This window comes from Corythoichthys intestinalis, chromosome 1 (assembly GCF_030265065.1).
Source record: "Corythoichthys intestinalis isolate RoL2023-P3 chromosome 1, ASM3026506v1, whole genome shotgun sequence".
Taxonomy (NCBI): Eukaryota; Metazoa; Chordata; class Actinopteri; order Syngnathiformes; family Syngnathidae; genus Corythoichthys; species Corythoichthys intestinalis.
The window spans coordinates 13,110,698-13,137,034 of NC_080395.1; the positions used below are offsets into that span (position 1 = coordinate 13,110,698).

At 40.1% G+C, this 26,337-nt stretch overlaps 2 protein-coding genes across 4 annotated transcripts; both read right to left on the reverse strand.

Moving 5' to 3' along the window:
* Positions 1-873: 873 nt before the first annotated feature.
* Positions 874-11,776, reverse strand: LOC130924274 (zinc finger protein OZF-like). Of its 2 annotated transcripts, XM_057850729.1 has the most exons (4): positions 11,689-11,776; positions 11,456-11,492; positions 3,203-4,008; positions 874-3,034 (listed from the first exon to the last, which is right to left on the reverse strand). In XM_057850729.1, exons 2-4 carry the CDS (start codon positions 11,459-11,461, stop codon positions 2,623-2,625), a joined length of 1,224 nt encoding a protein of 407 aa, XP_057706712.1. In that variant the 5' UTR covers positions 11,462-11,492; positions 11,689-11,776; the 3' UTR covers positions 874-2,622. The 2 variants fall into 2 exon arrangements, with proteins under 2 accessions (XP_057706712.1, XP_057706705.1); XM_057850722.1 differs by having other exon boundaries at positions 874-4,008.
* A 1,101-nt stretch (positions 11,777-12,877) lies between these two features.
* Positions 12,878-23,271, reverse strand: LOC130924252 (gastrula zinc finger protein XlCGF52.1-like). 2 transcript variants are annotated; one of them, XM_057850701.1, is made up of 3 exons: positions 23,164-23,271; positions 22,339-22,475; positions 12,878-15,657 (listed from the first exon to the last, which is right to left on the reverse strand). In XM_057850701.1, the coding sequence occupies exons 2-3, from the start codon at positions 22,414-22,416 to the stop codon at positions 14,605-14,607; spliced, it is 1,131 nt and encodes a 376-aa protein (XP_057706684.1). In that variant the 5' UTR covers positions 22,417-22,475; positions 23,164-23,271; the 3' UTR covers positions 12,878-14,604. The 2 variants fall into 2 exon arrangements, with proteins under 2 accessions (XP_057706684.1, XP_057706676.1); XM_057850693.1 differs by having other exon boundaries at positions 12,879-15,657; positions 22,339-23,258.
* Between the last annotated feature and the right edge of the window lie 3,066 nt (positions 23,272-26,337).

Here is a 26,337-nt window from a genome sequence, read left to right on the forward strand (position 1 = left end):
AGTGGCAAGAAGAAAGCCATTTCTCAAAGATATCCATAAAAAGTCTCGTTTAAAGTTTGCCACAAGCCACCTGGGAGACACACCAAACATGTGGAAGAAGGTGCTCTGGTCAGATGAAACCAAAATTGAACGTTTTGGCCACAATGCAAAACGATATGTTTGGCGTAAAAGCAACACAGCTCATCACCCTGAACACACCATCCCCACTGTCAAACATGGTGGTGGCAGCATCATGGTTTGGGCCTGCTTTTCTTCAGCAGGGACAGGGAAGATGGTTAAAATTGACGGGAAGATGGATGCGGCCAAATACAGGAACATTCTGGAAGAAAACCTGTTGGTATCTGCACAAGACCTGAGACTGGGACGGAGATTTATCTTCCAACAGGACAATGATCCAAAACATAAAGCCAAATATACAATGGAATGGTTCAAAAATAAACGTATCCAGGTGTTAGAATGGCCAAGTCAAAGTCCAGACCTGAATCCAATCGAGAATCTGTGGAAAGAGCTGAAGACTGCTGTTCACAAACACTCTCCATCCAACCTCACTGAGCTCCAGCTGTTTTGCAAGGAAGAATGGGCAAGAATGTCAGTCTCTCGATGTGCAAAACTGATAGAAACATACCCCAAGCGACTTGCAGCTGTAACTGGAGCAAAAGGTGGCGCTACAAAGTATTAACGCAAGGGGGCCGAATAATATTGCACGCCCCACTTTTCAGTTTTGTATTTGTTAAAAAAGTTTAAATTATCCAATAAATGTTGTTCCACTTCACGATTGTGTCCCACTTGTTGTTGATTCTTGACAAAAAATTAAAATTTTATATCTTTATGTTTGAAGCCTGAAATGTGGCGAAAGGTTGCAAGGTTCAAGGGGGCCGAATACTTTTGCAAGCCACTGTATGTCCGTGAAAACGGCGAGGATCAATAATATTAACCTAAGCGGTAGGAAGAGAACCGATAACAAAATAAATATACCCAAATGCCAGCACAACGTAGAGGATTTCAAAAGAAGGGCGGTTGACAAGCCAGCAAATGCACGACATTCAAGAGTACAAAGTGTCGAATGGCGCCCAGCAAGTTGAAATCTCGGCACCCTTCTCTTGGATCGCCTGAGCTTAAAATACAGTCTTGATTACCTTGAATAGACTTCAGGTACGACGTCGGGAACGCTCTGTAACAAAACACGATCTGACCAACAGAATGTGACAGCCGATGCCGACCAAAAATGACGTAATGCTCTGGTTATAACATCGCGCCAGCCGCCCTCCCCGCACAGAGAGCGCCGAGACGCCAACCCGGGAACCCACTTTCACACATACAACCCGGTTTATTCCTGGGACATTTCCCCATGTGTCAAAGGTATGACACGTTTAAATCCTGCGTCACCTTACACGGGAATTTAACGGGACACAAGTCTGAAAAGGGCTTTAGCAAGGGTGGAGGTTTGCATCGGGATGGTAGGGACATAACACTACCAACTTTTCAGGATACTCAAATTGTCCCCACCAACTTTTAAGCAACTGTATTTGAATTATATAATTATTGATTATATATTAATTGATAATTATTAATGATAATCAATAATGTCTTCACATAGGTTGTAAGAATAGAATTGACCCTTCCATTATTAAGTGAATTACTGTATTTTCATTATGTTCAGGCCTACATTTACCCCTTTTCACTGCTGAATGTGCCGGTCTATTTTTTTGCCCTCAAACGCACGTTTGGTTGGCTGATGTCTTGGACAAACACGCATACTCACACAACCCCGACAGAAATACAAGTCAACTTGCCGCCTCCTCCACCCCCTTCAAAGACGAGGGACATTAGAATTTTTTTTCGGCCAGCAACAACAGCAGCTGTAAGTACACGTCAATGTTGTGGAGGTGGGGAACAGCCACTAATTTTGTTACTTAAAGTCCGACCTGCATCACAGTTAGCATAACATTAAACTGTGTGAACTTACTAACCTGCAAAACTCGAGTTGGAAGCAGCTTAGAGAAGTTTCCTCCTGTACTGTATGTTTTCTACCGTTAACGTTACTTCAACTGTGCATTTATTCATTGATTAAATTTATTAGTTTTCTCCGTTATTCATTTAAAAATGTTATTTGCTGCCTATGCAAACATTTCTTTAAAAAAAAAAAAAAACACAAAAACACATCCACTGTAAATTTCCTTTATATGAAGAAAGAGGGATTTCCCCCATTTTCTCCCTTGAAAATACCTATTTTAACTTTCATTTTTACGTAGGCAACACATCAGCATATTTGTGATAAATGTAGCCCAGACCCACGTTCACCCAATCTGTTTGGTCTTATTAATGTCCCGTCCCCAGCAAAAAGTGTATATGCAGGCTATGCTGTTATAGCGTCCCTACCATTGTTGAGACCAAACCTACGCCCGTGGGCTTTAGAAAGCAGTATGGAACAATCCCAAAAGAAAAACATATAACGTCAATTCATTCAATTAAGAAAATCAGAATATTGGACAGTTGTTAAAAAGAACAGGACCTGCAAAGTCATTAGAACAACTTTTTCAAAAAGAGGCTGAAGGGAAACTGCGTCAGGAAATTGAAATACTTTTTCCACTGTATATGCGTGGCAGGAATCAGAATATTTGGTCACACATTGCAATTCAAAGGTTTTTCCACAGTGTGTTTTCTTGTGTGCAATACTAAACTTACCTTCTGAGAAAATCTTTCCCCGCAAAGTGAGCAGGCAAAAGGCTTCTCTCCAGTGTGTATTCTTTCGTGCAAGACTAAATTTCCTTTCTGAGTGAATCTTTTATCACAAACTGAGCAGGCAAAAGGCTTTTCTCCAGTGTGTGTACGTGTGTGTCGTTCTAAATGACTTCTCGTTGAAAATCTTTTGACGCAAAGAGTACAGGAGAAAGGCTTCTCTCCAGTGTGTGTATGTGTGTGTTGTTTTAAATGACTTCTCGTTGAAAATCTTTTGACGCAAAGAGTACAGGAGAAAGGCTTCTCTCCAGTGTGTGTATGTGTGTGTTGTTTTAAATGACTTCTCGTTGAAAATCTTTTGACGCAAAGAGTACAGGAGAAAGGCTTCTCTCCAGTGTGTGTCCTTGTGTGTTTGTTTAAATCTCCCTTGTTGGCGCATCTTTTACCACAAGTTGTGCAGACAAAAGGCTTTTTCCCACTATGTGTACGCTGATGCAGTTCTAAATAAGCCTTACAATAAAACCTTTTATCGCAAAGTGTGCAGGCGAAAGGCTTCTCTCCAGTGTGTGTATGCTGATGATTTTTTAAATTGGTCTTCTGAAAAAATCTTTTATCACAAAGTGTGCAGGCAAAAGGCTTCTCCCCTGTGTGTGTGAGTGTGTGTGTTTTTAAATGTCCCTTCCGGGTGAATCTTTTGCCACAAAGTGAGCAGGCAAAAGGCTTTTCTCCAGTGTGTGTATGTGTGTGTTGTTTTAAATGACTTCTCGTTGAAAATCTTTTATCGCAATATGTACAGCCAAAAGGCTTCTCCCCAGTGTGTGTACGAATGTGTTTTTTTAAAAGATGTTTCCAAGAAAATGTTTGATCACAAAGTGAGCAGGGAAAAGCCTTCCTCATTCCGCATTCTTGAGTGTCTTTTTTCAATGACTTGTTTAAGGATTCCGAAGCATTTTGGTCAAAGTCATCTTCCTCCTCATCAGTGTTGAAGTCAGAAGAGTGTGACGTTACGTCGTCGCTGTCTGAAAGCGGTGCTAAGAGGCTGTCTGTTTGCGATTGTCCCTCTCCTTTTGTTGTCAGGTGCTGAAATGAGCTGTCGCTCGAAAATTTTGCTGCTCCGCTCTCTTCGCTTGGACCTTCTTCTTCTTCGATTTTCACACTAACACGCATTGGAAACTGGGGGATTTCATCTTCCTGTTCTTCTTCTTTGATGTAGGGGGTCTCTGGCTCCGCCTCCTGTTTGATACAAGGCATATCGGACTCCTCATGTTTGACTCGGAGGGGATCATGTTTCTTAGAATGATGATCTTCTACAGTGACGTCTGCGGGACTCTGGATGGAAAAAAAAAAAAAAAAAGTTTTGTCAAAGTCGACATTTTTCCCAGATTTTCATGTTGCATTTTTTCTGACACAAAGAACCCATTAGCTGTGGATAAAGTAAATACACTTTATTCCGTACTCTCACCCCCAAAACACACAGAGTCCGCCGCCCCACACCATTACACCACCACCGCCAGCCTGAACCGTTGATACAAGGCAGGATGTATCCATGCTTTCATGTTGTTGACGCCAAATTCTGACCCTACCATCCGAATGTCGCAGCAGGAATCGAGACTCATCAGACCAGGCAAAGTTTTTCCAATCTTCTATTGTCCAATTTCGATGAGCTTGTGCAAATTGTAGCCTCAGTTTCCTGTTCTTAGCTGAAAGGAGTGGCACCTGGCGTGGTCTTCTGCTGCTGTAGCCCATCTGCCTCAAAGTTCAACGTACTGTGCGTTCGGAGATGCTCTTCTGCCTACTTTGGTTGTAACGGGTGGTTATTTGAGTCACGGTTGCCTTTCTATCAGCTCGAACCAGTCTGGCCATTCTCCTCTGACCTCTGGCATAAACAAAGCATTCCCGCCCACAGAACTGCCGCTCACTGGATAGTTTTTCTTTTTCGGACCATTCTCTGTAAACCCTAGAGATGGCTGTGCGTGAAAATCCCAGTAGAACAGCAGTTTCTGAAATACTCAGACCAGCCCTTCTGGCACCAACAACCATGCCACATTCAAAGTCACTCAAATCACCTTTCTTCCCCATACTGATGCTCAGTTTGAACTGCAGGAGATTGTCTTAAACCATGTCTACATGCCTAAGTGCACTGAGTTGCCGCCATGTGATTGGCTGATTAGAAATTAAGTGTTAACAAGCAGTTGGACAGGTGTACCTAATAAAGTGGCCGTGAGTGTGTGTGTGTATATATATATATATATATATATATATATATATATATATATATTAGGGCTGTCAAAATTATCGCGTTAACGGGCGTTATTTTTTTTTAATTAATCACGTTAAAATATTTGACGCAATTAACGCATGCAATGAATGACCCGCTGGCATATTGCCTCAAACATTACAATGAGGCCGTTTATGGACATTAAGAGTGAAGAGATAGCCACCGGCCGCTTGGGGGCAGCGCCGTTCCATACTCATGTTATTTCTTCGAAACGTGGGAGAATTAGTAGTTGTGAGACGTTTATGCTGTATTCACAATGCAATGGAAATTGCTATTTGTGCTCCACACATATTTGGGTAAGTTTTCTTTCTTTTAGTGGCAATTATGTGTCTCTTGTTTTATTTTGGGTAAGATATGTATTATACAGTAAAGGCGAGTGGACACAGGCGTTCTTTGGACCGCGCCGTTTATTGGCATAAGCTTCTCCTTCACAACAAACATAAGTATCGTTTAGTGAAAGCACAACAAAAATAATATTCCTATCTCTCTCTCAAAAAAAAAAAAAAAAAAATGTTCACAAAAAGAAAAGCACTTCAGTCTATAGGAATCAGGCCCTATTCTGACACACAGTTAAACAACAATGCAAAATGAACTGGCATTCCATATCAAAATAGCTATACAAAATACACGTAAAACTTTTCACTCTATCTTTATTATTGTTATATCTATTCTTCTTATTATATTAACTCTACTTTTGATTGAAAATTTTACAAATTTTATTAAAACGAAAACATGAAGAGGGGTTTTAATATAAAATTACTATAACTTGTAATTATAACATTTATCATTTAAGAACTACAAGTCTTTCTATCCGTGGATCACTTTAGCAGAAAGAATGTTAATAATGCCATTTGTGGATTTATTGTTACAATAAACAAACACAATACTGATGTACAGTATGCTGTATGTATATATCCATCGTGTATCTTATCTTTCCATTCCAACAATAATTTAAATAAAAATATGGCGTATTTTAGAGATGGTTTGAATTGCGATTAATTACGATTTAATTTTTAATCTGTAATTAACTCGATTAAAATTTTTAATCGTTTGACAGCCCTAACATATATATATATATCAGAGGTTGCGCTAGACATTTTCGTTGTCTGTCATTTTGACTGACAGGGTCATAAAAATCCGGTCATAATCTATTTTTACCAGTCACTGAAATTTTTAAAATGATAATGATGACATTCAATAGTATTTAGTTTTCATTCATTTTTAATTTTGTAACGCTTGCTTGGCGGCGAAAAATTAGACACTGAAGTTGTATTTTTCTCCCTCTTTTTACTCTGCTTACCGCCAACAACACCAACAAAACAACTCCACTCCCAAAGAAAAAGAGGCAACCATATAGACCCCAATCACCAACGTCACACAATGATCTTAATTGTGGTTGTCAGCCCAAAATCTTCTAAATATATATTAAATGCATCTTACCAGATATAAAATGACTACTACATAGTCTGTGGTGATCGTTTGGTGCCAAGTTTCCTGAGCGAAATATGGGCGCCGCCATCTAGGAAAATGTCTGCTTCGCACTTCCGGTCCGGTTGAGTAGCAGTGTATTAGCAGTGTATTGACGACGATAAAACTACGAAATCAAGCCAGAGCAACCCATGGAATCTTCAAAAATTGATTCAGCACGACCTAGATGATACCTAGATGAGATTGGATAGCAGTTCGTGTCACTTCGTTGATCATTCGTGGACAAAATTATTAACAACGGTCAGCCTGTGTTAACGTGAGGAATGGATTGATACTACGGCCATTAGTGACCAAAATGTGGTGAAATTACAAGTTATATTACATTTGCCGACTGCAGAAGGGCTGACATGGATTGTTTTGTTACAAGGAAATGCTACAAGGTTATGTACATATGATGTTAACACAGATAGTATGTCATTCTTTTTTTTTATTGCAGGCATTGATCGCAATAAAACATTTAGACATGATTCCATTTCTTGTTTTTTTTAAAACGATTGGTGCACTCCAAAACAGGTCAATAAATCACATTTATAAAAGTATTGCAAAAATAGCATACGAGAATGTGATATCAGACCGCAGAGCTCCGGAGCCTCGTGAACAAATAGCGACATCACGGAGGCCCTCGGCGGCATTTAGATGTGCTTTTTTCCCGTCCTCGGTAATTCCAGCTCCAATAGCATATATTTAAAGATGCTGCCGTTCACAAGTTCGTAGTTGGATCACGGCGATCTCGGCGAACCACAGTCTGTCACAATTCCTGCCTCTCTCTCGGCCTCTCCCGGGAGTCGAGCTGTCATCATCATTGTGGAACGCAAACGATATATGTTCGATATATGTCCATCAACGTACAAGTCAAGTTGTCTTCCCTTTTACAACAGCGTTTCCCAGCTGTAAACAAACGAATAAAAACTTGTAACACTTGCGGTGCATTCAAACACGATTAGCAACAGGCGGATAGCAGCAGTAGCAGAAGCTAGTTGTTGTAAAAACAATTAAACTTCGTAATTACAATCATCATCGTAATATCAATAGCAAAGGCAACAAGTCGTTTCATGCGCCAGATTTTAGGTTTCGTATTTTTAGAGCACATTACCTTCCATAACAGCGGGGGCATGACTGCAGGAGCTGTCAGTTTTGTACATCTCCTTCCCTCCCTCCTGTATGACGAGTACGAGCACCAATGGTTTGGAAAACGACATGGTACGAAGCATGGAGGCCTTGGCTTGGTTCTCCACCCGCCTACATCAAAATAACATTCCCGGGATCTTGTATAAAGACCTTCCAACTTCGATTCCACCGCCATTGACTTCAATGGTAAACAGGCGGAAACGGAAGGGGAAGGAAGACATAAGGAAGTAAACCGGTACCTCGAAAACTTGTCTATACACAGGCGGAAATCTAGTCCACCAATTGGATCACGCGCTGGCACACCGGGTGCACCAATAAGAACCTCGCGTTGATGTGTCAATCACGGTGCTGCCGCCAGACCCCGGTGACGCTACAATATTCTGACAGAATAGCCAACGACGTCATGCATTAAGAGAGACAATAGCTAATTAATATGCTAACTCGCCACCCTGTGGTCTGGGGTGTGAATTGCAACCTGTCAAAATGACGGGCGGACTTCAGTTTTTTCCGTCAACGTTTTAAAAAAACGGTCAACGACGGAAAATATCCGGTTAACGAGACCCCTGATATATATATATATATATATATATATATATATAAATAATGCAGACCCATGGAAATGTTGTCCAGTCAATACACACGCACAGTAGCCTATGTACCAACTCAACATTTTTATAAATTACTATCATGACAATTGTCATTGACAAATTGTTATTCCCACTCAATCTTTATTCTATTTCAATGTTCTAGATTGTACGCAAACAATGACCGAAATAAACTGACAAGCTATTCAACCAGCATGTTTCCAAATGCAGCAGTTCAAAACTACGTTGCCCATAATGCCAAGCGTGGCTGAGCGCACTGATAGCTACCCTATTAGCGAGTACCGGGCAAGGCAAAATCAAACTTTGCTATAAAAGTTTACAATCATCGGCAGCGCAACAATGCGACACCAAACAGGATTTTACAGATTACGCCAGTACAAATCTCCGACAGAAGTCAACAGTTGCCATTATATACGGTATTTATCGTTAAAAAAAAAAAAAAAAAAAAAAACTCATAACAAACACAGCTACTTAAAATGTAATACCAACATTCAACCAAATAAAAGAACGCAGAACAATTACAAGACTCGTAAAATATACTGCATCTCTGTGTACACAAATAACCCAATATACAACAGAAGACATGTGATCAACATTAACAGGAGAGAAACCAAACACAGAAAGGTGAATGGAGCCACGTCTTAAAACTTCTTGCTGTAGTCTGATTTCTTGCCAAACTGTCACACGTCGTTAAGTGGTGGTAATTCCACATCAAACAAAGGGTAAACTGCCAACAAAAAACAAGAAGAAGATGTAGTCCTTCTCCTGCCTCTACTAGTTGGAGCCACATAAACGCAGACAGGCGCTGCCTCAGAGTGGCCGGAGGGATTCTTTTAAAAGTGGTCCCGTGAAAAATCATAAAAACTGGACATTTTCATGAATTTATGAAATCTGGCCGGTGTTGTGCCGAAAAATAGCCGCCCCGCGTAAAATGTCCCCCCTGATGGGAGCGCTTATTTAAAACGCTTTATTGAGGTGAAAACATCAAATGTTTTCATGGACTCATTACAGTAATGAATTTACGACTGTAAAATCAGTTTTAAATAAATTACACAAAATAGTAGTACTGTATTTTATTAACAAATTGTGGACTGGGCCACATAACCATCTTTGAACAGAAATGCATTGGTCTACAGGTTTTCACGACCGTATCCCAATGACAATCGCGCAGGTGTGACATTTATTCGTTCAAGCAGAGTAAAATAATACATATTCACAGTACAAGATTTATTTGTTCAAGCAGAGTAAAATAATACATATTCACGGTACAAGAAAGTCATTTCCGTGTCCATCGATTGGTAAGAAAAAGCTGTTTGTACGAGTGACGTGTGGGCGTTCCCGTCAGGGGGGACATTTCACGCGGGGCGGCTATTTTTCGGCACAACACCGGTGTTCTGTCAAAATTTGCTCCCTATAAATTTTGCTTTACAAATCTTTTTGTGGCGCTGAAAAAGCCCTCTTTTACATTCAGTTGGACTCTCCATGTTGTCCGAAGGTGCTAGCTAAACTAGATACATACTAAGCATACATGTGAAACACGAAAATGGCATAAATTAATACTTAACAACACGGCGAAGTCGTTAACAGTGATAGAGCGAGGTGCAGTTGTTGTGTGCAGCTAACACGGTCTGAGGAAAACTTTTCTACATGTCATTCCACCATCAAGCTTAAGTAAATGTTCCTTTCTTAAAAGAAAGTTTGTAGTGTTAACTTTGGAATCGCTGCATTCGCGGCCATTTTTAACGTTACGTGCATGCGCAGTACCGCAAAGTAGCTATTTTTTATGGGTTGTAAAATTTGTCAAAACACCGGTGTTCTGCCAAAATCTGCTACATCGGCGAAACGTCCTACATTAGTCGAATTTGACTCCTAAAGTACTACCGTGTGCTCTAAACTTGTTTTGTTTAGATGCATACAGGAATAACGTACTAAAAAATGCCTTCAGAAAACACTTAAAAGTAGTTATATAAAATAAGGACAGTTCAAATACGCTACGTGACTAATAGAGGTGTGCAAAATTTCCGATTCTTAGATTATTCGCGATTCGGCCGTGGAAGATTCGAGAACGATTCACAAACATCCAAATTCCGATTATTGAAATATGCCAAGTAAAGCGGAAATACAACACACTCAGCGCGCCGCGCGGTCTTCGGAACGCAATGAGGAACGGAGCGAGAGTAGCTAAACATCATGCTTCTCATTACCCGGCCCCTCGGGTAATGCCAATGCTCAACTCACGGCTCTAGCTCAACTCATGCCACGAGATAAAAAAACAAAACATACCTGACTGCTGCCGAAAAGCTGCTACAAAGTACATCCACATAATGTTACGGTAGATATCCTTTATATAGGACTACATGCAATATAGATTCGGTAGCGTTAGCAGCACATCTGCAAAAAACTAGATGCGGGCGTTAGTAAACGGCTGCCATCTTAAAGCAGTACACTTCCCTGCAAGGCTGTTGTTGCGAACCTTCCAAGCAAACCTAATTAACTTTTTATCTAAAATACTCCTAAATCGGTAAAATATTGACTTGAATCTATCTTTAAAATAGTTTTAAAACTTTCACATGTCGAAAGTAGACAAAAGGAAAATTATGGAATAACGGGAGCAATTTTAACAACTTTAACGGTTGATTCACAACATTAAATTAATTAAATGTAGTTTAAAGCTGCTGATATAGAATGGGGACTAGAGTTTTTTATATACTGTTATTTTTTGTATATTTGTTTTCTGCTATATGTTAACTTGATACTGAAATAGTAGTTTGGTTTAGCCTGAGAGTATTTTTGAACAATTTTGGAACTAATGTACAAAACATTTAAAAAAAAAAAAAAAAAAAAAAAAAAAAAGGAGGGGAGTGCATCAATAATCGTCTTATAATCGAATCGGAGCCTCTGAATCGTAATCGTAATCGAATCGTTAGGTGCCCAAAGATTCTCAGCTCTAGTGACTAATGTGGTCAACTGCTTCAAAACTAACAGAAAAAACACAATGGTTAAAAGTATGAGAGGGTAATACATGCAAAAGGTATCTTTGAGGCAGTGAAAAGGTTCTAAATAACTAAATAAAAACAAAAATAGTGAGTACACGCCGCTTCTAACCCATGTGCGCATGCGTGTGGATGCATGCGCAAGCGCGCTGAGCATTGTGTAGGACGTTTCGCCGCGTTGTTAGGAATGGCCGAACACCGGCCGCTCCGGAGAGCACGTAATAAGTGGACTTGTCCGGGCAAAAGACGACGTTTGGTCATCCTAACTAATGTTGTGATCTTACCTTCATTTTGTTTAGTTTTACAGTTGTTTGTCGTGACCTGTAAACAAAATTAACAAATCGGTGTTAGCATGAAGTAAAAGCGATCGAAATGCTTTAACGTGTCTTGGCTAGCAAGTTAAGCTAAACAAAACAAAGTTATGTAAGCCTGTTAAACTTCAATATAAAGCCAAACGACTTCCAACAAGCTTTCAGACGGGACTTTTTTTTTTTTTTTTGTCCAATAAAACGCTTACTTCGGTATTTAGCCGATGAGAATGCTTTAAAGGAGCTCGTTTGGTTAGCAGAAGAGTACACGAAAGGACTGCAAGTCCCCGAAAGGTGCACAGTCACATTTGTTGCGTCAAGTGAACCGGAAGTAAAAACGTTCAGGTGCTGAAAATTCAGTGTATTATGTCGGAGAGTTTGGACTCCAAAAGTATGATAAACATATCGGTATTTGACTAATAACTATCAATAACTCCATTTTGGAGGCTCAGAGGTTTGTCTGGAAATAAATACGTTGGACGTAAGGTCTTTATCCAACTGACGAGACTGCTTCCGTTTAAATTCATCCATCAGGCAACAAAATAATGGAATCGGTTCATTTTAATAAAGCACTGAAGCTTCTCAGGCTCACTTGGTTTAGCTTATCTTGCTAGCCATGAGACCTAATTATTCCAAAGCTACGAAAGAAGAATGCATTCAATGCAAGGTAGAACTGCATCGAGGCAAAGAGAAGGAACGTCCAGGAGAGGTCGCTGTTGGCAATAAGCCTGGACTAAAGCAGGTTGTTTCTGACTTTGATCAATGAAATACATATTAATGTTGGTTATATATTTTTTATTCATTATGATCAAATCATTATTCAACTTCATGTTTTAAATTCTATGCTATAAATGAATTGATAAAATAAACAAATTGAAAATACAAAGAAAAATACACATTGGCTATGTCCTCAAGTGACTGTAGTCTCAAGTTGATTTATGTATAGACAAGTTTACTGAGCGAAATAGGGCTGCGCCATCTTTGAAAATGTCTGCCTTGAACTTAAGGTTACAATTCCCGGGTCACAGCACGAAGACTCATGACGTAAATATCATAGCGGGCCGATCGTAATTTCCTCTTTTTTCGCAGTAAGAGGAAAAGCGGTAAACACACATCAAAATTACAACATGGTAAACTGGAAATGGCAAATTTAACTGAAATTTTAACAAAATTAAATTACCTCTGGATTGGAGAGCCGAAGAAGAGTCTATCGTCCATCTTCGGAAATCTGTGGTTTATTTTGTTGCCAATGTTAGGGTCCGCAACTGTGGAAACAAGGTTGTACCTCAAGGCAGACAACAAAAGAGGGATGCGTTCAAGGGTTTATTAAATACAAACAAAAACAAACACGATCGCGGAAAAATAACGGGAATAACACAATATGTCCGTGAAAACGGCAAGGATCAATAATATTCACCTAAACGGTAGGAAGAGAACCGATAACAAAATAAATATACCCAAATGCCAGCACAACGTAGAGGATTTCAAAAGAAGGGCGGTTGACAAACAAGCCAGCAAATGCACGACATTCAAGAGTACAGAGTGTCGAATGGTGCCCAGCAAGTTGAAATCTCGGCACCCTTCTCTTAGATCGCCTGAGCTTAAAATACAGTCTTGATTACCTTGAATTGACTTCAGGTACGACATCGGGAACGCTCTGTAACAAAACACGATCTGACCAACAGAATGTGACAGCCGATGCAGACCAAAAATGACGTAATGCTCTGGTTATAACATCGCGCCAGCCGCCCTCCCCGCACAGAGAGCGCCGAGACGCCAACCCGGGAACCCACTTTCACACATACAACCCGGTTTATTCCTGGGACATTTCCCCATGTGTCAAAGGTATGACACGTTTAAATCCTGCGTCACCTTACACGGGAATTTAACGGGACATAAGTCTGAAAGGGGCTTTAGCAAGGGTGGAGGTTTGCATCGGGATGGTAGGGACATAACACTACCAACTTTTCAGGATACTCAAATTGTCCCCACCAACTTTTAAGCAACCGTATTTGAATTATATCATTATTAATTGATTATATATTAATTGATAATTATTAATAATAATCAATAATGTCTTCACATAGGTTGTAAGAATAGAATTGACCCTTCCATTATTAAGTGAATTACTGTATTTTCATTATGTTCAGACCTACATTTACCCCTTTTCACTGCTGAATGTGCCGGTCCATTTTTTTGCCCTCAAACGCACGTTTGATTGGCTGATGTCTTGAACAAACACGCATACTCACACAACCCCGACAGAAATACAAGTCAACCTGCCGCCTCCTCCACCCCCTTCAAAGACGAGGGATATTAGATTTTTTTTTTCGGCCAGCCACAACAGCAGCTGTAAGTACACGTCAATGTTGTGGAGGTGGGACACACGCCACTAATTTTGTTACTTAAAGTCCGACCTGCATCACAGTTGGCATAACATTAAACTGTGTGAACTTACTAACCTGCAAAACTCGAGTTGGAAGCAGCTTAGAGAAGTTTCCTCCTGTACTGTATGTGTTTTCTACCGTTAACGTTACTTCAACTGTGCATTTCTTCATTGACTAAATTTATTAGTTTTCTCCGTTATTCATTTAAAAATGTTATTTGCTGCCTATGCAAACATTTCTGTAAAAAAAAAAAAAAAAAAAGCACACAAAAACACATCCACTGTAAATTTCCTTTATATGAAGAAAGAGGGATTTCCCCCATTATCTCCCTTGAAAATAACAATTTTAACTTTTTTCATTTTTACGGAGGCAACACATCAGCATATTTGTGAGAAATGTAGCCCAGTCCCACGTTCACCCAATCTGTTTGGTCTTATTAATGTCCCGTCCCCAGCAAAAAGTGTATATGCAGGCTATGCTGTTATAGCGTCCCTACCAATGTTGAGACCAAACCTACGCCCGTGGGCTTTAGAAAGCAGTATGGAACAATCCCAACAGAAAGATATATAACATCAATTCATTCAATTAAGAAAATCAGAATATTGGACAGTTGTTAAAAAGAACAGGACCTGCAAAATCATTAGAACAACTTTTTCAAAAGAGGCTTAAGGGAAACTGCATAAGGAAATTGAAATACTTTTTCCACTGTATATGCGTGGCAGGAATCAGAATATTTGGTCACACATTGCAATTCAAAGGTTTTTCCACAGTGTGTTTTGTTGTGTGCAATACTAAAGGTCCCTTCTGAGTAAATCCTTTCCCACAAAGTGAGCAGGCAAAAGGCTTCTCTCCAGTGTGTATTCTTTCGTGCAAGACTAAATTTCCTTTCTGAGTGAATCTTTTACCACAAAATGAGCAGGCAAAAGGCTTTTCTCCAGTGTGTGTACGTTTATGCCTTTCTAAATCACTCTTAGTATAAAATCTTTTATCGCAAAGTGAGCAGGCAAAAGGCTTCTCACCAGTGTGTATTCTATCGTGCATGACTAAACTTCCTTTCTTAGTGAATCTTTTACCACAAATTGTGCAGCCAAAAGGCTTCTCCCCATTGTGTGTACGAATGTGTTTTTTTAAACGATGTTTCCAAGAAAACGATTTATCACAAAGTGAGCAGGGAAAAGGCTTTTTCCCACTATGTGTACGCTGATGCAGTTCTAAATAAGCCTTACAATAAAACCTTTTATCGCAAAGTGTGCAGGCGAAAGGCTTCTCTCCAGTGTGTGTATGCTGATGATTTTTTAAACTGGTCTTCTGAAAAAATCTTTTATCACAAAGTGTGCAGGCAAAAGCCTTCCTCATTCCGCATTCTTGAGTGTCTTTTTTCAATGAATTGTTAAAGGATTCCGAAGCATTTTGGTCAAAGTCATTTTCCTCCTCATCAGTGTCAGTGTCAGAAGAGTGTGACGTTACATCGTCGCTGTCCGAAAGCGGAGCTAAAAGGCCGTCTGTTTGCGATTGTCCCCCTCCTTTTGTTGTCAGGTGCTGAAATGAGCTGTCGCTGGAAGGTTTCGCTGCTCCGCTTTCTTCGCTTGGACCTTCGTCTTCTTCGATTTTCACACTGACACACATTGGAAACTTGGGGATTTTATCTTCCTGTTCTTCTTCTTTGATGTCGGGGGTCTCTGGCGCCGCCTCCTGTTTGATACAAGGCATCTCGGACTCCTCCTCCTGTTTAACGTGGAGGGGATCGTGCTTCTCAGGGTGAAGATCTTCGACAGTGACGTCTGCGTGACTCTGGGTGGAAGAAAAAAAAAAAAATCACGTGTTTTGCTAAAGTTGAGATTTTTCCCTGATTTTCATGTTGCATTTTTTTTCTGACACTAACAACCCTTTCGCTGTGGATGAAATAAATACACCTTATTACGTACTCTTAACCGTGGCCGATAAAATGATAGCGGTAATTATCGTCATACAATATTTGTCGATAGAAATATTAAAAAGCAGATGACATAACAGCAGGTGACCCCAACGCTCTCCATGAATGAAGCTTCGAGTAATAAACCATTATCGACACAAAGGGTCAACCTGTATCAAAACACTTCTTAGAAGTCACTTCCTGTACATTTCGGAACCTTCATAATATACAGTGGGGAGAACAAGTATTTGATACACTGCCAATGGGAAAACCCATTGGCAGTGTATATACTGTATATATTTTTACACTTTTTCTATCTTGAGTCAGACATGGGAATTTTTCCCAACAGTCACAATCACTGGTCACAGTCACATCAAAGCAAGTCTGATAGTCCATGAAAAATTCAACAACTAATGTCGTGATCTTACTAGGGGTGTAACGGTACACAAAAATCTCGGTTCGGTACGTACCTCGGTTTTGAGGTCACGGTTCGGTTCATTTTCGCTACAGTAAGAAAACAAAATATAAATGTGCTAGTTTTTTATTACACACTGCTGTGCTTTCAACAATAGGAACATTAGTCTACACAAAGCTTAAAATTCTGGTGAAAAATAGAAAATACAATATACTGAAATGTAGATATTTAAAAAAACAAAATAAAAATAACATTGGCTCAGACTTTTTCTTTTAAAAAATATCTGATGTGCAAAACTGAACAGCTGCAACACTGAACAGTTTCAAGTTTCTCATATTAACTTTTACCTCCCCCCCTTCCCCACATATGTTTGAAGCCAGCGTTCTCTACAACTGAATAGGGTAAGGGGCTGTTTACATGGTGAAATTTCAAATTTGCATTCATATGGGCCCGTCTCCATTCGAACAATGTCGAAATTCCGCATGAAAACAATGTAGTATTCATGCCAGGCCCTAGAGGGCAGTGCAGATTTACAAGGCGACAGCGAATGATGCACTTTTACCCAAACAAGCTCTTCAGCCCGGAAAAAAATATGCCCGCCCACCCAATGCAATGGCATCTGCAGCTATAAAAACACCAACGGCATTTGTTATTGTTTTAGCCCGATCTGACCCACCGGGTAACGGCTGTTTAAATGCTGTGGGGAGCTGTTTTTGTACAACGCTCGTCTTTCTCTTCATTGTAGCGATGTTCACGCTGGAGTGGTGCCTTTTCAAAAGGGTTAACAGGTTTGACGAGTTAACAGAAACATACCCGATCTCGGATGAACAATGGAGGCAAACCACTTTGGTTTTATCAACCTGTCTTTGTCCCTGTTTAGGTTTATATTTCACCGGGAAGCCGAAGTGTTCCCAAACGGGAGACCTTAATGACGCGGGAGGGTCCTCAAGCTCTGGTTTAGGGCTGCAGCTATCGAATATTTTAGTAATTGAGTAATCGACTGAAAATTCTATCGATTAATCGAGTAATCGGATAAAACAAATATATTTTTAGGTGAAGAGCAATTATAAATATACATGAGAAAACAAGACATTTCATCTCATCTTGAACCATTTTCAGTCAATCAATGTCTTTATTTTCGATGTATATTGTTGAAAACAGCCCACAATTGCATCTCAGATGTAACTAGAATTTTAAAAAAAAGACATTCACTACTTTCACTCAATCAACTTTTAGATCTTATTAAAAAAAATATATATCTTACCTAAAAATGCCGTTACGCTTGATAACTCACATCACTTAAAAGTTAGGATTTTTTCCCACGTGTTTCAATTGAATTTCTCTTTGTGTCAAGCCATTTTTAAGTTCTAGTTAAGTTTTAAGTTAGTCTAAACTATAAGTCCTGATAGGATTTTGAGTTTTTGCAGTGTTCAAAATAAATGTATGATACAGGCTGTATTGGAGCACATTAGAGACCAGTGCTACTTGGTGTTTTATCCAGCAATGACTACTGAGCTAAAATTGATAGTTAGCATGATTAAGTTTTTATTTTACACCCTCATCACTCCACGATGCTATGTTATTTAAAGCCTGTATGTAAGACACGTTAGCCACGCATCGACAGTGGTCATATTTAATTGAAACCTAGCCCTCCGCAGGGCTAACGTTACGTGAGCTAGTAGCGACAGTAACGTTAATCTTATTTATTAACGCTTAGCGCTCTTTATTAGCGCTTAGCGCTGTACTGCTTTAAGATGGCGGCTGTTTACTAACGCTGCCCAGACGCGGCCGAGTCTGTCATTTCGCATCTAGTTCAACATACGTGTGATCTCTATGGCTACGTTCATACTACAGGTCTTAATGCACGAATCCGATTTTTTGTCATATCCGTTTTTTTGGCGTGCCCGTTCAGACTGCCTTTATCCATTGAGACCGTTCAAGTATTACGCATGCGCACTAATTCGCAGTCGGACACGCGCTAAGCAAGAAGACCCGCATGCGCAGAAGCATCAAAACAAATGACAGACGTCATCCGTCATTCCAGGAATATCATATTTTGCTTTTCAAAAGGTGGACACAAATAACAGACATAAATAATCCCCGTTTAGGCTTATATTCAAAGTTTATATGGATCGATAGCATGCACGCACTGTCCGTGCACGTCACACACACATACGGGCAGTTTGTCCCGACTCTTGGCCGTGGAGGCAATGTTGAAATATTGCTCACTTGGAACAGAGAGAAAACTGAGCATTCTCAGGCTTATCCTCAACCCATTTTTATTTTTTATGACTGTTGTCAAGCGCAGCCCTTCCCCAAAAGTCGTGTTCACTGCAAGCTAGGCGCTATTAACGCACAGGTGCATCGCTACGGTAACGACTCTCTCGCTATTTGATGACGTAATTGCTGCATTAAATCCGATTTGCGGGACTGGACAGTACAGACCGCCGAGACAGTCTGGAAAAATGTGGCCCAGATCGGATTTAGACCACATACGAAAGTGACCCAGATCGGATTTGAAATGGTCCCGTTCTATGCGACTTGTCACGTTCAGACCGTCAAGTTAATGCCTCACTCGAGTCGGAAAAACACGAAAAAATCGGATTCGTGCATTAAGACCTGTAGTATGAACGTAGCCTATGAGACGCATCAGACGCTACCTGTACCAACGTAGCATCGTGCGGGCTAGTATTTCGCAACGTCGGCGTCGTTTGTGGCGGCTGTCGGCTAAGTTTTTTTTTTTCCTTCTACCTCTTCGCACGTGACAGCGCGTTGTCCCGCATTAAAAGTAGTCCGAGCAAAATGTGATGCTTAGAGCTGTCAAAATAAACGATTACTCGAGGTGAATGAAATTACTCGGATCAGTTTTTAAACTCGAGTTACTCGAGTACTCGTTTCAGCTCTACTCTGGTTTATTGCCAATGCTAGCGGCATTAGCCATGACATCCACTACTACTGCTGTTTGCTGTTGTTTGTTTTGGTGTGCGCGGCTGCAGCATGTTATGCTCCACGTGCGGTCCTTATTACTGTAAGCAGGAACTGTGTGTTATTATTGTTTTGGCTAATTTCAATTTATTTTATTAAATGAGTTATTATTTATTTTAATATGTATTTGTTTCGAGATGTGATGCAGTATTCATTTATATTTAATATTTTATGTTGTGTAATTTTAGTTCCTATTTGAATATTAGTTCCTAGCTGTTTGTGTTGTAGTAGGATGCTTTTGAGTTGAACACGAGAGTCCCTGCGCACGGCGCAGGGAAATACAGCAGTCCTGCCGTGTTGGTCCTCATTTTACTTTGAGAAGACGGAGAAAATATAATCTACACAAAGAAACTGTAAACCGATCGACCCACAGCCTCGAAAAGTAAGGGTTACATGACGTCAGAAACTCGTTTGGTACGCCTCCGTTCTGAACCGAGCACCCCGTACCGAAACAGTTCAATACAAATACATGTACCGTTACACCCCTATATCTTATTTCTCATTTTCTTTCGTTGTTCTTTGTTGTGACCTGGATTTCCTCCACTCTCGTCTGTAAAGCAGGTGACCCTCCCTTAAAGAGTATCAAAACACCCGGGGAAATGCTAATATTCCTTCATTTATCCATAAACGCATGCCTTTTGGATTCATATCATGCCACTTTGTGTAATTACACACATCGCAACACCAAGAAAATGATAGAAATTTGGATCGATTGTAAATTTCGGACATTGGATCGATTGGCCCGGGGGACCACCCTGGATCCCGGGGGGGTCGATGGCTGCAGGAGGAGGGATGGGCTGCGCTTGGCCCCCAACCCGCCCGCACCTCCCTCCCTCCCCAGGCTGCTGGGTGGGGGCCGTGGCCCTGGGTTGGCGCCCGCGTCGCATCTCCGCTCGTCTGCATGGCTGTCGCGCGCCTGGTAGGGCCCGCTTGCGGCTAGATGTGATAGGGCGCGCTCGGGAGGGGGGTCCTGGTGCCGGGATTGGCGATGGGGCGGCGCAGGGTTGGTCGCAAACGGGCTAACACTCACAAGGGATTCACGCAATTACTGGGTTCTAGTCCACAGAGCTGATTTGTGTACACTCTACCCCACAGGTGTCAAACCGATTCCAGAAAGGGCCAAGTGGGTGCTGGATTTTGTTCCAACCGATACCGTGCAGAGAGTTTAACCAATGAGCTTCCTACTGAAACAAGCAGCACCTGACAAAGTTTAACTGATTAGACATGTAAAAGATCTGATTGGTGAAAAAGTGTCCTCTTCATTGGTTGGAAAGCAAACCTGCACCCACTTGGCCCTTTCTGGAATCGGTTTGACATCTGTGCTCTACCCCTTTCAATCATCTAGCTCAGTGGTGGGCAAACCGGTCCTCGAGGGCCGCAGTGGGTCCTGGTCTTTGTTCCAACTGATTCAGCACATACAGTATAACCAATGAGGGTTCATTGGAAACAAGGAGCACCTGACTGCAATCAACTGATTGCACTTGTAAGAAACCAGATTGGTGAAAGGCTGTCCTCATGATGGGTATGAACAAAAACCCGCACCCACTGCGGCCCTTTGTGGAATTAATTGCCCACCCCTGATCTAGCTTATAGACTCCCCCACCCCCGTCCCCCTCTTTCCCTGGTCAACGGGCCCCCCACATGGTGTCAACCGGAAATACATTCAGCTGACGATAGCGTCAACATATTAGTAATTGGTCTAGATGTTCAATGTATTTCTTTTTGTAGTTTGTGTTTTTCTTTCTTCTCTTGTGTTTCTTTTCTTCTGTTCCCCCACAACCCCTTCCTGTTCGCTGCTTTGTCATAATAAACGAGGTATGTTGAGTCATCACAATGGGAGTATGACTCTCAATGTGAAACATTAAAACTGTTCAAAAACTGACTATCCAGGAACTTAGATTTCAATTCTCTGTGTCAAACAGCTGAACAGGACAGGTTTAAAAAAATATATACAGTGGGGAGAACAAGTATTTGATACACTGCCAATGTATCAAATACTTGTTCTCCCCACTGTATATACAGTATATAGATGGAACAACTCTCAGATAATGTAAATAAGTTGTTTTGCCTCAGCGACTGGCTAGAGGATGAGTAGGGAAGAGGGCCACATTTATGTGTACACTACACACACTTTGTACACATTCTAAATAATACTGTTTTTGTTACTGTTCTAAGGCTCTGTTGTGTGTTTGTTTTTGCAGAGAAAAAGAAAATGTCTTCAACAGAAAGAATGTTAATGTTAATGCCATCTTGTGGATTTATTGTTATAATCAACAAATACAGTACTTATGTACAGTATGTTGAATGTATATTGTGTCTTGTGTCTTATCTTTCCATTCCAAAAATAATTTACAGAAAATATGGCATATTTTAGAGATGGTTTGAATTGCGATTAATGAATTTTGAAGCTGTGATTAACTCAATTAAAAATTTTAATCGTTTGACAGCCCTAATAATCCTTACTTTTCGAGGCTGTGGTCATAAAGTTAATATGAGAAACTTGAAACTGTTCAGTGTTGCAACTGTTCAATTTTGCACATCAGATTTTTTTTTTAAAGAAAAACACTTAGCCAAAGTTATTTTTATTTTGTTTTTCAAAATATCTACATTTCAGAATATTTTATTTTTGAGCAGAATTCTAGCTTTGTATAGGCTAATGTTCCTATTCACGTGTGTAATAAACAACTAGCACATTTATATTTTGCATTTTGTCTTCTTACTGTACCGAAAATGAACCGAACCGTGACCTCAAAACCGAGGTATGTACCGACCCGAGATTTTTGTGTACCGTTACACCCCTATTTCTTCGGTGTTTTGTGTTATCAATTAGAGCCCAAACGAAAGCCAATGCAGCCTAATGAAACGATCATTGAGGGAAGCAATCACACTGATGAAACACCTGCAACAGAGCGTGTGGGAAACACCGAATGGTTTTTTTGCATTTCTTTTTGTGAAGCTGATGCACCGTGACCGCAAAATAAAGTAATATATAGAATAATTGTCATTTATTGTGCTATCATAGGTTTTCGCTCTGCCAACAGACACAAGTATGAATAGGATTAAAGGATTTGTTGTATATATTTTAAGAGCGATAATTTATACATGTGTCAAGACCTTTATCCAATGCGTGTTATTTTTTTTATTATAAAAGAGTACTCACTCTGGCCATTTCGAGCCTAGCTGCTCCCCTCCTTTGCTTTGCCTGGGGTGGTGGGGTGGTCTCATCCGTGCCAGTCATCGTCCTCTTTCTTGAGATCTCGGGATATTTAGGTGGCGCGTGTATGGTGGGCACCGCATCTGCTTTCAGCAGCAATTTCTGAGCAAAACCTGATTTCACTTGTTGATAGTTCGAATAGCTTTCAGGTGTAAAATGTGCACCACACAAAATCGTGCCAGGGGGTGGGTCTGCAAAATTAGCCTTCTTTACACAGACAAACTTTACCCATTGTCTGCGTAGTCCAGGTCTTTTTCTCGCGTTTGGGAATGAATGGGTACTATATTGCGACAAATGGCTATTTGTACACCACATAGCACAACAGGTTTGAACCATTTTAGCTATCTTTTGATAAAACACGAACGCAACTCTCTCAACAACGATGGTGCATGTCTCGACCTTTTGCTAGCTGATTGTGACGTCACAGCCCCATTCGACTGTTTCCGGGCTAATTTTAGATCTATTTTCGATAATTGGTCATGAAAGTGATTTATTTTTTTGTTAACTTTATTAATATTTGTTATCTTGCCACATAACGGTTCTTTTGATATCTCACAGCCCTTTAGTATTATAATTCTCTCTTTTTTTTTTTTAATTAACAAATCGGTGCTGGCAAGAAGTAAAAACGATCAAAATGCGTTAACGTGTCTTGGCTAGCGAGTTGAGCTAAACAAAACAAAGTTATGTACGCCTGTTAAACTTCACCATAAAGCCAAACGACTTCCAACAAGCTTTAAGATGGGACGTTTTTTTGTCCAATGAAACGCTTACTTCGGGATTTAGCCGATGAGAATGCTTTGAAAAACCTCGTTTGGTGAGAAGAGTACACGAAAGACCCGCAAGTCCCCGATATGTGCAGTCACAAGATGTTGCGTCAAGTGAACCGGAAGTAGAAACGGCCAGGGGCTGAACCTTCAGTGTAATATGTTGGAGAGTTTGGACTCCAAAAATACTGAACAAGTGTGATAAACATATCGGAATTTGAGTCATAACTATCAATAACTCAATTTTGAAGTCTCAGAACTTTGTCTGGAAATAAATACGTTGAACATAAGGTCTTTATCCAACTTACTAGACTGCTTCCGTTGAAATTCTTCCATCAGGCAAAAAAAAAAAAAAAAAAAATGGAAACAGTTCATTTCAATAAAACACTGAAGCTTCTCAGGCTCACTTGGTTTAGCTTTTCTCGCTAGCCATTAAACCTAATTATTCCTAAGGTAGGAAAGAATAAGAACGCAAGGTAGAACTTCATCGAGGCGAAGAGAAGGAACGGCCAGGAGAGGTCGCTGTTGGCAAGAAGCCTCAACTCAAAGCAGGATGTTTTACGTGATTTTGATAAATTAAATATGTATTGTAATTGCATATACTATTCCTTTTTTTAAAAATTGCATATTGTCATAAAGTTCATTATTTTCTGTAATGTACTGATAAACATTAGACTTTCATATATTTTAGATTCATTACACACAACTGAAGTCGTTCAAGCCTTTTATTGTTTTAAAATTGATGGTTTTGGCAAAAAAGTCAAGAAAAACGAAAATCTCTCTCAAAAAATTAGCACATTTCATCCGACCAATACAAAAAAGTGTCTTTTAATACAAAAGAAATCAACCTTCAATTAATTACATCAGCTATGCACTCAATACTTGGTCGGGAATCCTTTCGCAGAAATGACTGCTTCAGTGCGGCGTGGCATGGAGGCAATCAGCCTGTGGCACTGCTGAGGTGTTATGGAGGCCCAGGATGCTTCAATAGCGGCTTAAGCTCATCCACAGTGTTGGGTCTGGTGTCTCTCAACTTCCCCTTCACAATATCCCACAGATTCTCTATGGGGTTCAGGTCAGGAGAGTTGACAGGCCAATTGAGCACAGTAATGCCATGGTCAGTAAACCATTTACAAGTGGTTTTGGCACTGTGAGCAGGTGCAAGGTCGTGCTGAAAAATGAAATCTTCATCTCCATGAAGCTTTTCAGCAGATGGAAGCATGAGGTGCTCCAAAATCTCCTGATAGCTAGCTGCATTGACACTGCCCTTGATAAAACACAGTAGACCAACACCAGCGGCTGACATGGCACCCCAGACCATCACTGACTCTGGGTACTTGACACTGTACTTCAGGCATTTTGGCATTTCCTTCTACCTAGTCTTCCTCCAAACTCTGGCACCTTGATGACATGCAAATTTTGCTTTCATCTGAAAAAGTACTTTGGACCACTGTGCAACAGTCCAGTGCTGCTTCTCTGTAGCCCAGGTCAGGCGCTTCTGCCGCTGTTTTAGGTTCAAAAGTGGCTTGACCTGGGGAATTTGGCACCTGTAGCCCATTTCTGGCACACGCCTGTACACGGTGGCTCTGGATGTTACTACGCCATACTCAGTCCACTGTTACTGCAGGTCCCCCAAGGTCTGGAATCGGCCCTCCTCCACAATCTTTCTCAGGGTGCGGTCACCTCTTCTGGTTGTGCAGCGTTTCCTGCCACACTTTTTCCTTCCCACAGACTTCCCACTAAGGTGCCTTGATACAGCACTCTGGGAACAGCCTATTCGCTTAGAAATTTCTTTCTGTGTCTTAGCCTCTTGCTTGAGGGTGTCAATGATGGCCTTTGGACAGCAGTCAGGTCGGCAGTCTTGCCCATGATTGCGGTTTTGAGTAATGAACCAGCCTCAGGAATCTTTCACAGGAGTTTTGAGTTAATTCGTTGATTCAGATGATTAGGTTAGTAGCTTCTTTAGAGTACTTTTTCATGATATTGCTAATTTTTTGAGCTAGGGATTTTTGTTTTTTCTTGACTTTTTTTGCCAAAATCATCAATATTTAAACAATAAAAGGCTTGAACTACTTCAGTTGTGTGTAATGAATCCAAAATATATGAAAGTCTAATGTTTATCAGTACATTACAGATAATAATGAACTTTATCACAATATGCTATTTTTTTAGATAGACCAATATACGTATATTTAATAATTATTCATTTGTGTATTTTTTTAATTCTATGATATTAATGAATTGATAAATTAACACAATGTAAGCTAAATTAATGGATTCAAAATAAATGCAGAAATACACATTGACTATCTCCCTAAACAACATTCTCAAGTTGATTTTCATATAGAAAAGAGAGGAGTTTTGTAAATGGTTCCATAAAGAGGATGTAAAAAAAATTCATTTTTAAGTGTGTCCATATACCCACACAGAAAAGGGGAGAATGAAGAAAGTGCACTCAACTTAAGGAGAAGGTGTCGCATTATTAACTGACATTGGGGAAACAAAGAACATGCAAAGAAAAAGTTCCAACTTTGAAGAAGGATTGATAGAAATAAAATAGAAAATAAGAAAACAACCAAATTGTGTGTAATTATAAAATAGTAACATACAATGTTTGTACCGTAATACACAAAAAATTATTAAATGCGTCAGTAAAATACTTCTATTTCGGTATTTATTCATTTCAATATTTATTTATTTTGATTCATATTTACTTATTTTAATTTTTATTTTTTTCCATTTTAGTTTATCTATTTCAACATTTATTTCCATTTTTATTTATTTCAACATTCATTTATTTATTCTAATATATATTTGTTCATTCCAACATACATTTTTTATTTCAACATTTATATATTTATTTCTTTATTTCAACATTCATCTAATTCACTTTTTATTTATTTCAGCACTCTTGTTCCCCTTGTGGCCGCATTGAATGATTTCATCTGTCATCCGATCATCACACTCGGTGGGCGGGCATGACTTCAGCGGGGTTTGAATGGCGTACCGCGCGCAGGCTATTTTTAGACCGAGACGTCGCATCATAAAGCGGAAGTGAGACATTATATACACGCCCTCGCATGAAAACCATTATATTTCGGCCTTCTTTCTCCGGTAAGCTTTCAAAAAATGACATGCCGATGTTCCACTGCTACTATGGAACTTGTAGAAACGACTCTAG